This window comes from Haemorhous mexicanus, chromosome 13 (genome assembly GCF_027477595.1).
Source record: "Haemorhous mexicanus isolate bHaeMex1 chromosome 13, bHaeMex1.pri, whole genome shotgun sequence".
Lineage (NCBI taxonomy): Eukaryota > Metazoa > Chordata > Aves > Passeriformes > Fringillidae > Haemorhous > Haemorhous mexicanus.
The window spans coordinates 434,182-447,661 of record NC_082353.1 but is presented as its reverse complement, the minus strand read 5'-3'; the positions used below and the strand labels follow the sequence as shown (position 1 = coordinate 447,661).

The 13,480-nt window shown below is 43.1% G+C and overlaps 2 protein-coding genes across 13 annotated transcripts in view; one reads left to right on the top strand and one right to left on the bottom strand.

The window, feature by feature from the left end:
• The window catches only part of LRRFIP2 (LRR binding FLII interacting protein 2), a 52,209-nt gene extending 45,124 nt beyond the window's left edge, over positions 1 to 7,085 (bottom strand). For 2 of the 12 annotated variants that reach the window (XM_059857824.1, XM_059857832.1), the window contains exon 1: positions 6,523 to 7,077. The gene's annotated coding sequence lies outside the window, so the exon portion shown is untranslated. Of the gene's footprint in view, positions 1 to 6,125; positions 6,364 to 6,522 lie in introns of those variants that run through there. The other 10 variants (XM_059857831.1, XM_059857834.1, XM_059857829.1 and 7 more) reach the window with 9 other exon arrangements.
• Positions 7,086 to 7,180: 95 nt separating this feature from the next.
• LOC132333192 (uncharacterized) lies at positions 7,181 to 12,346 on the top strand. The gene is made up of 2 exons (XM_059858025.1): positions 7,181 to 7,511; positions 7,600 to 12,346. Exons 1-2 carry the CDS (start codon positions 7,273 to 7,275, stop codon positions 7,961 to 7,963), a joined length of 603 nt encoding a protein of 200 aa, XP_059714008.1. The 5' UTR covers positions 7,181 to 7,272; the 3' UTR covers positions 7,964 to 12,346.
• Positions 12,347 to 13,480: the final 1,134 nt, after the last annotated feature.

Below are 13,480 nucleotides of genomic sequence, written 5' to 3'. Positions count from 1 at the left end.
CACAAATTAAAAGCAGACAGGGCCCAAAGTAAAAGTTACATGAACACAAAATAAAACTACCCATACTACAGAAGGTTTTAACAATGTTATACACTAGCCACAAGAAAAATTATTAAATGTTTTTTACAATGAACAGGTTCATATAAGAACAGAAATCCAATCTATCTACTAAAAGTCACTAAGCAAAAAATTATTTTAATTGACACAGTAAAGGCCATATTTCTTTTAAAAATATTTACCACAAGTAAAAACTGCAGAATAACTGCACATACCACAGACTTGAACTGCATTTGTTGACATCCTCTAAACAACATACTATTTCTAATATACAACAAACTTTGGTTTGTTAACTCAGTGAAAAGCTCTTAGCTGACAGACTGATTTGGGGAATGTAATGGTTTACACCTAAAATATAGCTAATTTTAGTATAGTTATGTTCATTTTACAGGAAGTACTAATTTACAGAGTAGTAATTTCATAAAAATTAGATATGATGCTTTAAATGAGGAAAACACACTACATCTCAGTCACTGTGGAAGAAGGCAAGTGTGGCATCCCTGCCAGTGATCTACCATGCTTCTCACATAGAACAAACACAGGACTCCTGACTGAGCCCAAAAACAAGACTACCCAGAAGGTAAACCTTTGCCTACAAGGAGGAATTAAGAAAATCAAAGCTCAGCTGAAGCCAAAACTAGCAAAGGCTGATAAGGACAAAGAAAAAGACTATTCTAAAGACATTGGGAACACAAGAAAGACTAAGAAAACTTTAGGGCCACTGTTTAGTGACGACACAGGTGAGAGTGGTGGGTGCTTGCCAAGCCCCACCCTTGACAGAACGGTCTGGATAATAACAAATGTGAAGATGGGAATCTGTGTGCATGAATTAAATAAGCAAAACTGTCTGACAGGGTACAGGCCCAAAGCTGGTCGTGTTACAGAGCAAGAGGCTTGTCAGTTACATTAAGCAGAAACTAGGAAATTAGACAGAAGCACTTGTTTGAAGTAAAGGAGTCCTCTTGAAAATAAAACCAAAATCAACAGTGACATTGGAGCAGTAACTTTGGAGGGATAACAGCATCAGTCAATCCCCAGTTTGATGCTGTCAGAAGTCACCCCACTGACTGCATGATATCCGTCCAGGCTAAACCAACACAGCATCCCTCCTAGTGGATGCAAGATCCTGCACTCCAGCTAGCAGGTGGTCAGTACAGGGAGGGTCAGTACACACCATAAGTGTGTGAATGTGAGCTTGTTAGGTATGGTCTTCACTGGCATATGCATTGGGACATAGCACAGCACATATTATAGAACAGCACAGATACACACAAATCTAGAGTGTCCACATCTCCAGCAGAAAACATGTGCAAATAGGGGACGCTGGAGCTGAAGAACAGAACAGTTAAACACCAGCCTAGAGAGGCTGTGAAATGTCCATCCCTGAAGATGGTAAAAACTCAACTAGACAAGGCTCTGAAAAACCTTTTCTAATTGACAATACTTTGGGCAAAGGATGACCTCCAAAGAATCTTCCTAAAATACAATATATGGTTCTACACTTATTATTGTTCTCAAATTTGAAACTACACCTCAATATAAGTTTTCTCTAATTAAATGTTTTAATATTTCTTCAACGGTCTTGTCGCAATTTCTTCCATTCCATTTAACTTTTAATTAGGCTGATGTATGTCAGAGTATTTAATTTCTTGTTATTAAGTTCCGTACTACAGAAACCTAGATACACTGCTAATATGCTAATTAGTCTAATACTATAAATATCATTATGTTACTTCTCAGGAAAATATAAGATATCAATACTTCACATAGATGCAGAAATACCTTTGAGATGTTTCGCTTCAATAACTTTCTGATTACACAAAATGTTCTTTCCCTGCATGGGATAAAGAATTTAATACACACTGTCACATTAGAATTTTCATAAAAAATAACTAAAGAGAACACCAAAACAAAATCAGACAAAGAACAGTTGCTCTTGTCTTTTATGGTTTGAAAGATAGACACAAAAGGAAAGAACACTATAATATCTGCTGCATTTACAGTTAAAAATTCCTGAGGCACATCTATTACATGCCTAATTCTATAGGCATGGTAACACACTGTATTACACAACCGATGAAGTGACATCCTCTTGCATTTCATTCCAAAACACGGAAGTGTCTAAAGTCCCCAAACAAAACAGAAGACCTGAGATGAAATCCTTCAAGTGCCCTCTCATTTGTCTTCACTTCAGGCATATGCACATTTTTCTCTTCCACAAGTCTTTGCTGTCTAGTGTTCTTCATTTTACCTTCTGACTAAAGGTTCTCCTTGTTTCTTTTTTGTTTCCTAGAAAAAAGTTTGATTTGTCTTAGAGAAAAAAAATAAGCTACAAGTTCAGGGCCTATCACTCACTTCCTCCAATGGCACCACCTGTTCTAAATGCCTGGGTGTATGCCAGCATACTTGGCATTACATACACAGGATGAAGATATCTTAGTGTGAACAGGCTATAAATAACAGACCAAAACTCCCCCCTTCTCTTTCAAGCAAGACTACAAAATCACCAAAATTCACCTGTGTAGACACCATCTCTGTATAACTGATTAACAACAGAGAAGAACAGCACTGCTCTAAACCTAGTATCTTTTAGAAACAGAATCTGAATGCAAAAGTATTAGTACTACAACAGCATTCATAATTGAGAAGGAGCATAATCATATTGGAAACCACAACCTTGTTTGCTTGATCTTCAATCTTTGTCCAAGCAAATTTAAGAGGATACAAAGCAAATAGACATAGAAAAAAATTAAATTATGCAAGAAAGACACAAGAGTCTTCTTCAGAAGAAAGACCCCATACAAGGGTACTCTCTTTGCAATTAATGTTTGCCCATAGGTCCAAAACCACCCATGCAAAAAAAAGGGTTGCATGATCACAGGGTGACCATGACCCAACAAAGAGGCATGTAGGAAGAGAGAGAAATACATTAGGTTTTAATGCACTGAGAAAGAAACACTGAGTTTTAAAGCAATAATTTTAAGGACTCATTTGGAATTTTCATTTAGAATAACCTTGTTCAGAATATTAACTGAAACAAGAACTATTGCCAAAAAAGAGCTGCTACTATGAGTGAAAGAGGCTAACAATAAAGGGAAAATGCAAAGACTGAGAAAAGCATATAATTACAATCTGCCAAAAGATTACAGTGCTTACCACTATATTGGAGGCAAAGTTATTCCAGCTGATGAATAGTGTTTCTGTTTTAAGAAGCTGTTCATCTCTAATCATGACCCACTTCAAAAACTGTTAGCACAAAGTTTCTGCTCTGAGTGGACAAGCTTATGTCAGCTTTTTCAGGAAAAAAACTTACTCTTTAGACAACTGCACGATCCACCCCCTTAATGCAGTATATTTGCAGTTTACTTGCAGTTTTAAAATCTGAGAAATACAATTTCTTATGAGTTCATGGTATTTAGCAATAGAATTATAATTACTTAGAAGGAGTTGAAATCCCTCCGTTTGTTGGTGTTATGAAGTTAGAGAACAACAGAAAGTCCCCAGTTTAAACAATCAAAAAGCTGTTATGCAGCTTGCAAGAGTCTGCAAGTGCCTGATGAATCCATGAAGTGTCACAGGGCCTGACTAGCATAGTGAAGCACACATAATGCATTGCAAGACAACCAATGTACTAAAGGCATCCTACAGCCCTGCAGAACTACGAGAAACCTCCAGACCTACCAAGCTATCTTTGGTGACCTTCACCAGTCTTTGCAAGTTACCAAAACAGCATCTTGCCATTTCAAGTGGTGGCAACTTGTTTTATGAAGTATGAGTTCTCTGCCGGTCAGTTGCCAACAGCTGGAACTGGAGATAAAATTAGTGCGAAAAGTACTAATTACAAACACAATACCATCAGTTACAGGCAGCATCTGGAAAGCTCTTATAATGATTACTCACCAGAGGATCTCTAGGGGCACAATATAAAACACATATAACTTTCAGAAAAGCAGCATAACATGGATTGACTTTTCTAGAATCAGTACTACTATAAATGCTGAAGATCCAGGAATAAACTAAGAATTCAAACAGAACTTTAAAACATAAGGGGATGACAGCACTAAAATGAGCACAAATAAAAAATTATGAAAATGGATCATTAAAAAAAAAACCTACAGGGATCTCCCAGAAGTGTTTACTCTAAAATGAAGCAACCATCATTTTTATACTGTCAGCTTTTTCAAAATGAGTACCTTTTCTGTCATTTTGGAAAAGAATGATTCCTTGCTCATTAAAATACCAAACACTGATGCTATATTGAGGCTCCACTTTTCTTTTAATTAAATGGAGTGCCCCATGGTAACAACCCACATGCTGTAACAAGCTGCAACTATTTAAAATATTTTTCCCCCACCAATTTAATACAATCCTACACTCTTTCCTACTTGGGCTACAGTTTCAGTGTAAAGCTTACAATGAAGAAAAGCAACTGCAGCAAGGGAAAGAAATTGTCCGGGGCAGCCCTTAGAAGAAACAGCCATTGAAGGAAACTACATCATTCCTGACATCATTCCTACTGATTAGTTCTCTGCTATGGTAGTGAAGTCGGTAGGCTTAGAAACACTTATGCCCACCTGGCCTTTCTTTCATAAGTACCCCTTCACCTCTTACCTTAAAGCAGATCTAACACTGCTAACTTAGCTCAAGGAAATGTGAACTTTAATATCACCTTCACAAGCAGACAGTGTTACTTACATAAACTATTTTGCAGGGCATATAATGCATAAACACAAACTGTCCTTTACCTACAATTACATGTTACCTAGTTTCCAGATATTAAGAGAACAAAATTTAATTACTTTCTCAGAAAGTAGTTAAAGCAATTTTTTGTAATGCTACTGGACTGCACTAACTCATTACTATCACCACACATCTTCACATTAGGATCTTACAAACAACAACACAGTATCAAATCTATTAGTTATGTCTTATCCTCTGCTTACATTATATACCAGAGCTATTCCATTATGTATGACACTAATCTAGTTTTTTTGGTATATGCACATGCCAATTTGTGTGCTATGTGAAAATCTAGACCTTAATAAGCTCTACAGATCGCCACTACAGAGTCTAAACAGCACTTCCTGAAAGTTTACACCCATTAAAATACTGTGCCATCTTCTGAGAGAATGAGACTTTAAAAAAAGCTCCTCTGGAGGCAATTCACAAGAAATTCTGGTATTTAGGTCAACAAGCTACACCTGACATTTGCCACAACAGTCTTCTATTCACAAATTTCCAGTCACAAATTCAGTTCAGGTAAGACTGACTTCCTAGCAAGCTAAATACCTCCAAACCCAAATAACAGGAAACAATAGGAAAATTATCTCATGTACGTCAAACAATTTTGTACTGCTAAAGCACCTTTTATCTATTCTTACATCATTACTAAGCAATTACATTAACCAAGGAAGCAGATGTATATTAAGAAGATAACTGTTTCTGGGCCCCAATACATTAAATTACATCATTTTCGCAATCAAGACACAATGAACTTTTAAAAAGCTCAGACAAACATTGATTTAACATTACACTTTGTAGCAAACCTCCCGCCCCATGTCTCTAGAGATGTTTCACCCCAATAATGATATTTAAGGGAGAAAATAGCAAAAAATGCCTGTAAGGTCTCTCTAAAATGCAAAAATCACTGAGTATATCATATAAAGTCAACACAGTACTACTTCATCTACAAAATATTTTTATTATCAGTGAAATACATAACACTGCCCTTCAAAGAGTCACCCTAGGATTCAAACCGAAAAATCACTTAAAACACATAGAGCAGATCACAATCCGGAGCTGTTTTCGGGCTCCTTCCAAACTCATGAATGTGCTCATCTCTTTTATCACCCTCAACAACGTCTTTATAATTATAGCAACAAGGTATACTAAAAATAAAACAGCGTTCTCCAAAATAAATTTTAAAAAACCAAACGACTAAGCATCAGCAAGAGTGACCGACTCCCAATGCAGCTCGCTGCAGAGGGGGCACGCCCTATAGTTCCGGTAACATCGAAGCCCGGGTAACGTGCTCCGAGGAAGTAGGAGAAAGGCACCGAAATACACACCGCTGTGATTTCAGCACATCTTCCTTTTACCCCTCATTTCGCTGTTTCCACTCAGACCCCAAGGGGCGCACGGCAACTTCCCGCGGACCAGGGGGAGGGATCGCGCCCGGCGAGCAGCAGCAGCCCGCCGGAAGGGCTCGGGCCAGGCCGGGCTCGGCTTCCCCTGGTCCGCCCGCACCAAGCCGACCGCAGCCACACGGAAGGGGAAGGGAAGGGCCGTACACCGCCGCCCCAAGCTTCTCCTTCTGCTCGCCGACCAGCGAGTTCCGGCTGAGCCGCTTTCCAAACCTGAAGAACCGGGTTCCCGCCCCGATTTGTCGCCCGAGCTCTGTGTCTATGACACCCTTCCTCCTCCCGGCCCTCGCCCTTACCCTGCCTGGGCCCCAGGGAGTCTTACCTGCGGGCCAGCCTGCCGCAGAACCTCAGGAGGGAGGGGGGAATTGTTTCACTCTTCCCTCCACCGTTTCCAGGGGTGTGAGGGGCCCGAGGATCCCGGAATCGCTTCAGGCTCCTTCCTTCCCTCACTCCCTACGCCCAGAGATAGGGGAAGAGTGGCAAAAGCCGGCCCAGGGCAACCACGGTGCCCGCCACACACGGACCGCCCACGGGCCGTGACAAGGGAACTGCTACCTTACTTAACCCTCTCCACGGTCCCCTACCAACCGTTCCCCGTGAGGGGTTGGGGGAACCGGAGCTGCAGGCAGACAAGCCGCTCCGCTCCAGGCCGCCCTCCTCTTCCCCGCCCCGCACTCTTGTCTCCTCCCCTTCAGCGCCAGGCGTTTAGGGCCACATAGAGAACTCGAGAGAGAGACTGCGGTAAATTTCAAACCGCCTGCAGGGCCCTGCGGAAGGAAGAAGGGGCCGGCGCTGAGCAGAGGGAGAGAGAGCGAACGCCCGACAGCAGAATCACAGGAGACACCGCGACCAAAACTGGCACCGACAGCCACCGCATTTGCCCGGCCCCCACACAGGCCAGGGGGCGAAGCGCGCAGGCGCCCCGGAAGAGAGGGAGGGAGGGAGGGAGGGAGAGCGGTGCGGGCGCGGCCGCGGCCGCGGGGACCGTGGCGAACAGTGGTGGGCGGTGCCGCGCCCCGCCCTGCCCCGCCCGGCTCCACGGCCCCGGTCCTGGCCGCCTCCCCGGCGGCTGATGGGCTACTGGAGATCTGGGCCTGCGTGGGTCATTGCGCCCTGTGGCGGCTTTTCAGCCCAGGGAAGGCGAGGAGGCAATCCGAAGAAGCAGCGCCCTCCTCTCGCCCTGGTCTCCTTTCCTCAGTACGCAACGAAGGAAGGGAGCGTGGTTCTCTGTAGTGTGTGTGGTACTGCAGTGCACGCTCTCCGCCTCGCCCCCCCCTTATCATCGGGCAGGCCGGCTGACTCAGTGCTGTGGTAGGTAGAGGTAGGTATGACACCGCCTGCTTTGTGCTTCGTTCCCGGTTTTAGCTAGGGCTTGTTTTTATTGATCGGCCTTCCCCAGGGAACGGGCATGCGAGAGCTCCGGGAGACCGTGGCCGCCGCTAAAGAACAGCAGCGCGCCTCGCCTGCATCAGCCTCGGCCGGGCCGCTGGGAGTCGTTGTGCTTGTTTGTGTGCCCAGTTTCCACCACTTCCACGTGGCACAAGAGCGTTTCGAAAGATTTACTGCATGGGTATCAGACAAGGTTTATGAGAAAAGTCATTTGCAAACATTGGCACCTTCGCTTAGACTGGCCTAAACACGACCAGTCTTCTGTAATATCAAAATTTAAATACGGCATAATCCCTAAGGAAAAAATACAAGTAAAAAAGAAATTACTGTACCATTACTGTACCATATTGCACTTTATACACAAACAGTCATGAAAATTGATGAGATTCTGCTGTGAGATAGACTTGGGATCACACTGGTAGTAGTTTGCTTTCCAACACCTCTGTAAAGTGCAGGGTGTCTCTTAAGAGTGTAGAGATAATTAGAGGAGATGGCATTTTGTATGTTGGAAATCACATGGAAATGGAAAAGCAACTGTTAAAATTACAAACATAGTGGTAAGACTCAAAAACATGCACCAGACAGACTTCAAATGTCTTACTAAAATAAGCTTGAGTGGATGTGCACAAAGTAAAGAAAAAGATATATGCAAGTGACTTAAATCTATTAAAGCAGATGTATAACATTTCTTGTGTTTTATTAGTATTTTATAATTTTCTGTGTGAAAAACCTACACTCTCTCAGTCTTTTTCCTCATCTGATCATACAATATAGCCTCTCCATCCTTATTTTTAACATTACATTAATTTCTTTAGTAGTAGAGGATGATCTCACTGGAGGGACGTGAAGTAAAAAGTTTCTCATGGACCATCTATAGAAAAGACCAGAAAAAGTACTGGCTTAAAACCTTCATTTTTATTTTACCTTTATTTTTGCAGAAGGACTTGCCTGCTGAGAGATTCTCTTTGTAGAGAATCATTATTAAAAACATCTTGGGCTGTTTTGGTTTGCCCTAGCTGGTGGGATGAGTCTTTTGTTCATTCCTGAGTAGAGAGTTTGTGGAGAGCTTTCTGAGATGTGGCATGTCCCAGGTCTTTATGGGATCTCTATTAATGAATTGCTGTTAAAGAGGAATTTTTTCTGATCATTTGTACATTTTTCTACGATGAAATGTTGATTTTTTCATACTGCTAGTCTTTTGATATCATAGACTGCACATTTTTCTTTAATGATGCAGTAAAACGCATATCTCCTTGAGAGCAGGCATGCATTTTTGTCACTTGAAAGAGCAGTTGTTTACTTGACTGAAAAGTGTACAGTGCAGTTAAAACAGACAGTGGTACAGGGTGGCACAGTAGCAATTCTGAGTTCAGCATTTTTAATTAATTGCTAAACATGTTATATACAGTTTCATTATAAATCTTCAATTAGAAGCCAGAAAATTAAAGTTATGTTTGAACTTTTACTATGAAATGGCTGCAGTTACAAAATGATCAATTGTTTATGAATATGCCTTGCTTAAATTATTACTGAAGCTAGTATAAAGCTTGCTCTATTAATAGTGAGTTTCAGCTAAAAATAAATAAATGAATGAATGAAGTATCACTGGTCTGCCTTTGAATATTTTTTCTCTTCACTGTTGTTTTATACAGAAGGTTAATATAGATCCCTTACCATATGTAATTGAACTTGCAGATTTACTGTCTCCCTTTTCTCTGGAAATCTCTCTGTAACACTGTTTAGCTCAATTAAGGCGTTCCATGGGTGGACTCTTACTTAGTCCTTGTCACAGTGATTGTCACCTAAGAAATTATTTCTAGGATGAATCTGTAAATCAGTTAAATTAAATACTTTGAACAATGTCAACTTCCTACAATAATATGTGTACAGTTTTAAAAGATTTTGTCACTGTAAGAACTTCTACGAGAGAAAAAATATATTTACTTCTGCATTGTTTTCTCTTTGTGCAGTTCTGAATATCTGGTTTTTTCGTCCCACATTTTAGTATTTCTAATTTGAATTTTTTGTTTTATGATTATTGCACTTTCTGATTAAGAATGTAATAGTGTTGGCACACATATAGGGTCATAGCATAACTTAATTCTGATGTCAATCTGTATTTTCCCTTCTGTGTCCTCCCTATTCTTCTCTCTCACTCTCTCATCCCTGCCACCCTCCCTTAGTGGAAAGAATAACTTCCAGGTGTTAACTGGTAGATTGGTTTACTGATGAAGACTCATTTATTTAAGAGCATTTTAAGAAATTCTGACAGCCTCATCAAATTGTTTCTGTCATTTCCATTTTGTGTCCTTCCTTTCCAGTGGTTTCCACCTCCTCAGTTCCTCAGTTTGAGTACCATCACTCAGCAATTCATTTGACATAATTGAGCATACTTTATTTTTTTCTTTTTCCTCCCCAGCTCTAGTAGATCCTCTTTTGGAGATTCCTTGTGTTGTTAGTAATTGCTTGTTCACCCTTTCCCACAAAAAGGGTGTTATAATGTGGGATGTGGAGTTGTGTTTGTTAAAAGGTGATAATGGTTCTGTTTACCAGAAAGCCCTGTGGGAGGGCACAGCAGCAGGCTGGGCAGTTAGAGGTCAGCTGAGGAATGGGAGGCAGTTCTGGGGAGAGACACATGGACAGCATGTGGTTATGTTCAGTGGAAGCTAAAGGTATATAAGGGAGGTGTTTTCTACAATAAAGCAATTTCCTTCATATGCCCAAGGGGGTCCATGTATCTTAGTTCCCCATTGCTACAAATGGCTTGTCAGAATTGGGCATTTAAAGGTGGTATAGGTACCATTCTGGTAGCAGCTCGCACTGAAGTCAAGGAATCGGCCAACCGGGAAGAGTCCAAGGAAGGATCTGGGAAGAGTTTGGGAAAGAACTCAAGAATTAAAAGTGTGAGCGCCTCACATGTCAAGTGAGTAGACCAGTGGGAGCAAATATGGGAGGAGAAAAATACCTGGAACAAAGGAGGAGCTTGAGCAAGATAAGGCAGCTCCTGCACCAGCAGACAATTAATATTGCTGATGTGAAACTGAGCAACTTGCTGGGCTGGGTGTCTAAATCATGTTGAAGACTTCCCTTCAATGGTCCTCTAAAAGTAGGAGCCTGGCAGCCAGTAGGAAAGAGACTTTTTGTTACTGCCAAGGACGGGGATATTGAAGCTTGTAAGCTTCTTGCCACATGGAGAACTGTCATGGTGGCCATTAAAGAAAACAGCTTGAATGTTGGCCATTTTGTAGCTTTAGAAGCCAATTCCCCCAACCCCTCAGCACCACCAGAACCCATATCCAACCCCAAGATTAACCCGTACTCTGCAAAATTGTCTTGCCCTGATGGAAATCCCTCCGCGGTTGGTCTCTTCGGCATGAAATTCCTGTGTCGAGAGCAAGCAGCCAGTTTGCTTTCATCCCAAAATGGTGGAGCCCACGCTCTCCTGATGAAGCCTGCCAAAACACCCCAAAATGGCGACATTGTAATCCAGCAAATGCAAGAAATCAGAGAAGCTGCGATGACAGAAGGCAACCTAGCAGTCGTTAATGTGCTGAGCCAGCTTGAAGAGATAGTCGTGGCCTGGGGCCCCCACATGCCCTAGAGCACAGCAGCCCAGTCATCCCACCAAACGGGTGTTCTGCTCTGCGGCTGGGTTCATGGCGGCCGGGATGTTAGCTGTGATTGCCGGGTTCCTGCTTGCTATAGCTGCAGACAGGTGGAGTTCACAAGCCAGGGAGTAAGACAGCCCAGTGGCCAACTACTTCAGTTGCACCTTGCTGCCACTGGACACTGCCGGTGTGGGCTGCCCTCTGTCCCTGGTGCCTGCCATGGCTCTGGACGCGGGTCCCACCGCAGCTCCTTGGGGCTCGGCTGCGCAGGACCAGTGGGCAGGCAGCTGCACTCCCACTGGGGCTAGGGCTGGCACAGCATAGGGGACAGCGGGCCCCAGGGCAGCCACATGTGCACCCCATGGAGCGCCATGCCAGGACAGAGTGGACCAGGGCAGAGCCGCACCGGCTCGAGCAGGGCGGTTGCAGGTGTTGGGTCTATGCGGAGAGAGAGGCAGCCAAGAAGGGCTTTCCTAGATGGGATGAACTGACCTGCCCTGTGTTATGCAGTAGATCTGGGTTATGCAGGTATTACTGGAGCAAGTGGAAGTTTCCCAGGTGGAGACATGGGCACTGCCATGCCGCAGCTATCGCTGGATGACCAGCAGAGCAGGTTCGGCTTTTAGCAGTGTCCTACAGCATGCACTCACATGGTTCGGCACATGGATGGCACTGGCTGCCAATGGTGGTGAGGCCAGTGGGGTACAAGAGTATCACTGCCGCAGCTGAAGCAAGCCTTCTACGACATTGAGGCACTGCTGCCTGCCGGGTTTTGCTGTGGTGCCACTGTGTTTGTATACTTCATCTTAAAAGCATTCCTGCAGCTGCTCTTCTGAACCGTATTCTGTGACACTTTCCTGCGCTGCTCACACACTCTGGTGCTGCTTGCTGCCAGGACCTCTAAGTTTCAGACACATGGACCAGGGGTTGTTTTAAAAGGGAATACCCTCAGGCAAAGGGCTGGAGGGGGGTAACCTCCCCTTGTATGCAAAATGTGACTGCAGCCTGACCCCTGTGAACAGAACAACTGTTTCTACAGACACATCCAGCAAAACCAACAAAGCTACAGTAGTTTAGCATGAAGGTGACTCTGTCCAGTAGCATAAGAGAGTATTAATATTAAAAGATGCTTCTGTGCAAATTTTAGAATTGACTGCTATGCCTTTCCGTTATTTTCACAGGAACCACTTACCATCATAACTAATTCCTCATATGCTGCCAATGTTGTATCCCATTTAGAATTTTCCTCTTTAAAGCATATTAATAACCATTTTTTCTTTACAGAGTTAAGAGTCCCACACAGGTTTACAAAATATTATAAAAGATAACTATGCAGGAAAGGTTGTGTTCAAGCTCTTGGTTTCTAAATAATAGTTTATCTCTAATTTGTATTTATGATGTTTCATAGTATTTTCACATTCTGCAAATTTTGTCAAATATGCATTTTGGTGCCTCTAGTGTTGTGTCCAATAGTGTTGCAGTGTGTTTTTATTTTGCAGGTTATTGTTTGATTTGTCCTTTTGGGTTTTTTTCCCCCTGAGTTTAGAGGGACACAGACCTGCCTTTGTTATTCAATTGAGCCAGGTGTCCACTTATCTGTTTGTAACCTAGCTACTTCCCTACCAAGTTTCAAACCCTTTCCTCCCTCATCCAGTTGTTAACCCCTCCTGTTCCAAGCAGTTTTCCTCCCTTGTATCCCTTGCCTTGTGTTCCACCCCCAGTGCTCCTGATAAGTTGAACATTGTATCCTCCCTTGAGACCTGCCCCCCTCTATAAGCTGCTGTGTGCCCCCAGCTCCTTGCCTGGGACCCCAAGACTTGGGGAGTGTAACATCAAATAAAATAACCCGGTGCCACCCCAGGCCTGGGCTGCTGCTGTCCTTTTCCGTGCTGCGCCTCCCCTGGTAGCTGGGATTCTGCAGAGCCCCGGAAAAGGGGGACTGTCGTGTGTCCCCCGTCCCCCCCCCGCCACTGTCACCATTTAGCCGGGCCATGCGACACAATAGTCATACAAACTTTCATTGAGAGATTATGCAGCCCCTTACACATAAGACATGGAGTCAGAGATCCCTAAGTTCTCTTGTGTAGTCTTTGCAAGTTTGTAGTAGATAGCAATTTTGGATGCCCAAGAGAATGGTATTATGCATAGTGGGCAGTATTTAAAAACTAAGCAGTGATTAGGTCAACATTGTTTTCCACTAAAAAGACTATGACATCTTCAGTGCACCTAGTTCCTGCTAAAATGTGGAGAAGAAACCCCCATCTGCATTCACTTCGACAGCTA

Bases quoted from the DNA above. Each gene is read 5' to 3' on its own strand.
- LOC132333192 (XM_059858025.1), top strand. From the start codon at position 7,273: ATGGGCTACTGGAGATCTGGGCCTGCGTGGGTCATTGCGCCCTGTGGC. The intron at 7,512-7,599 runs GTAGGTAGAGGT...GGCCTTCCCCAG, and splicing joins CCGGCTGACTCAGTGCTGTG to GGAACGGGCATGCGAGAGCT.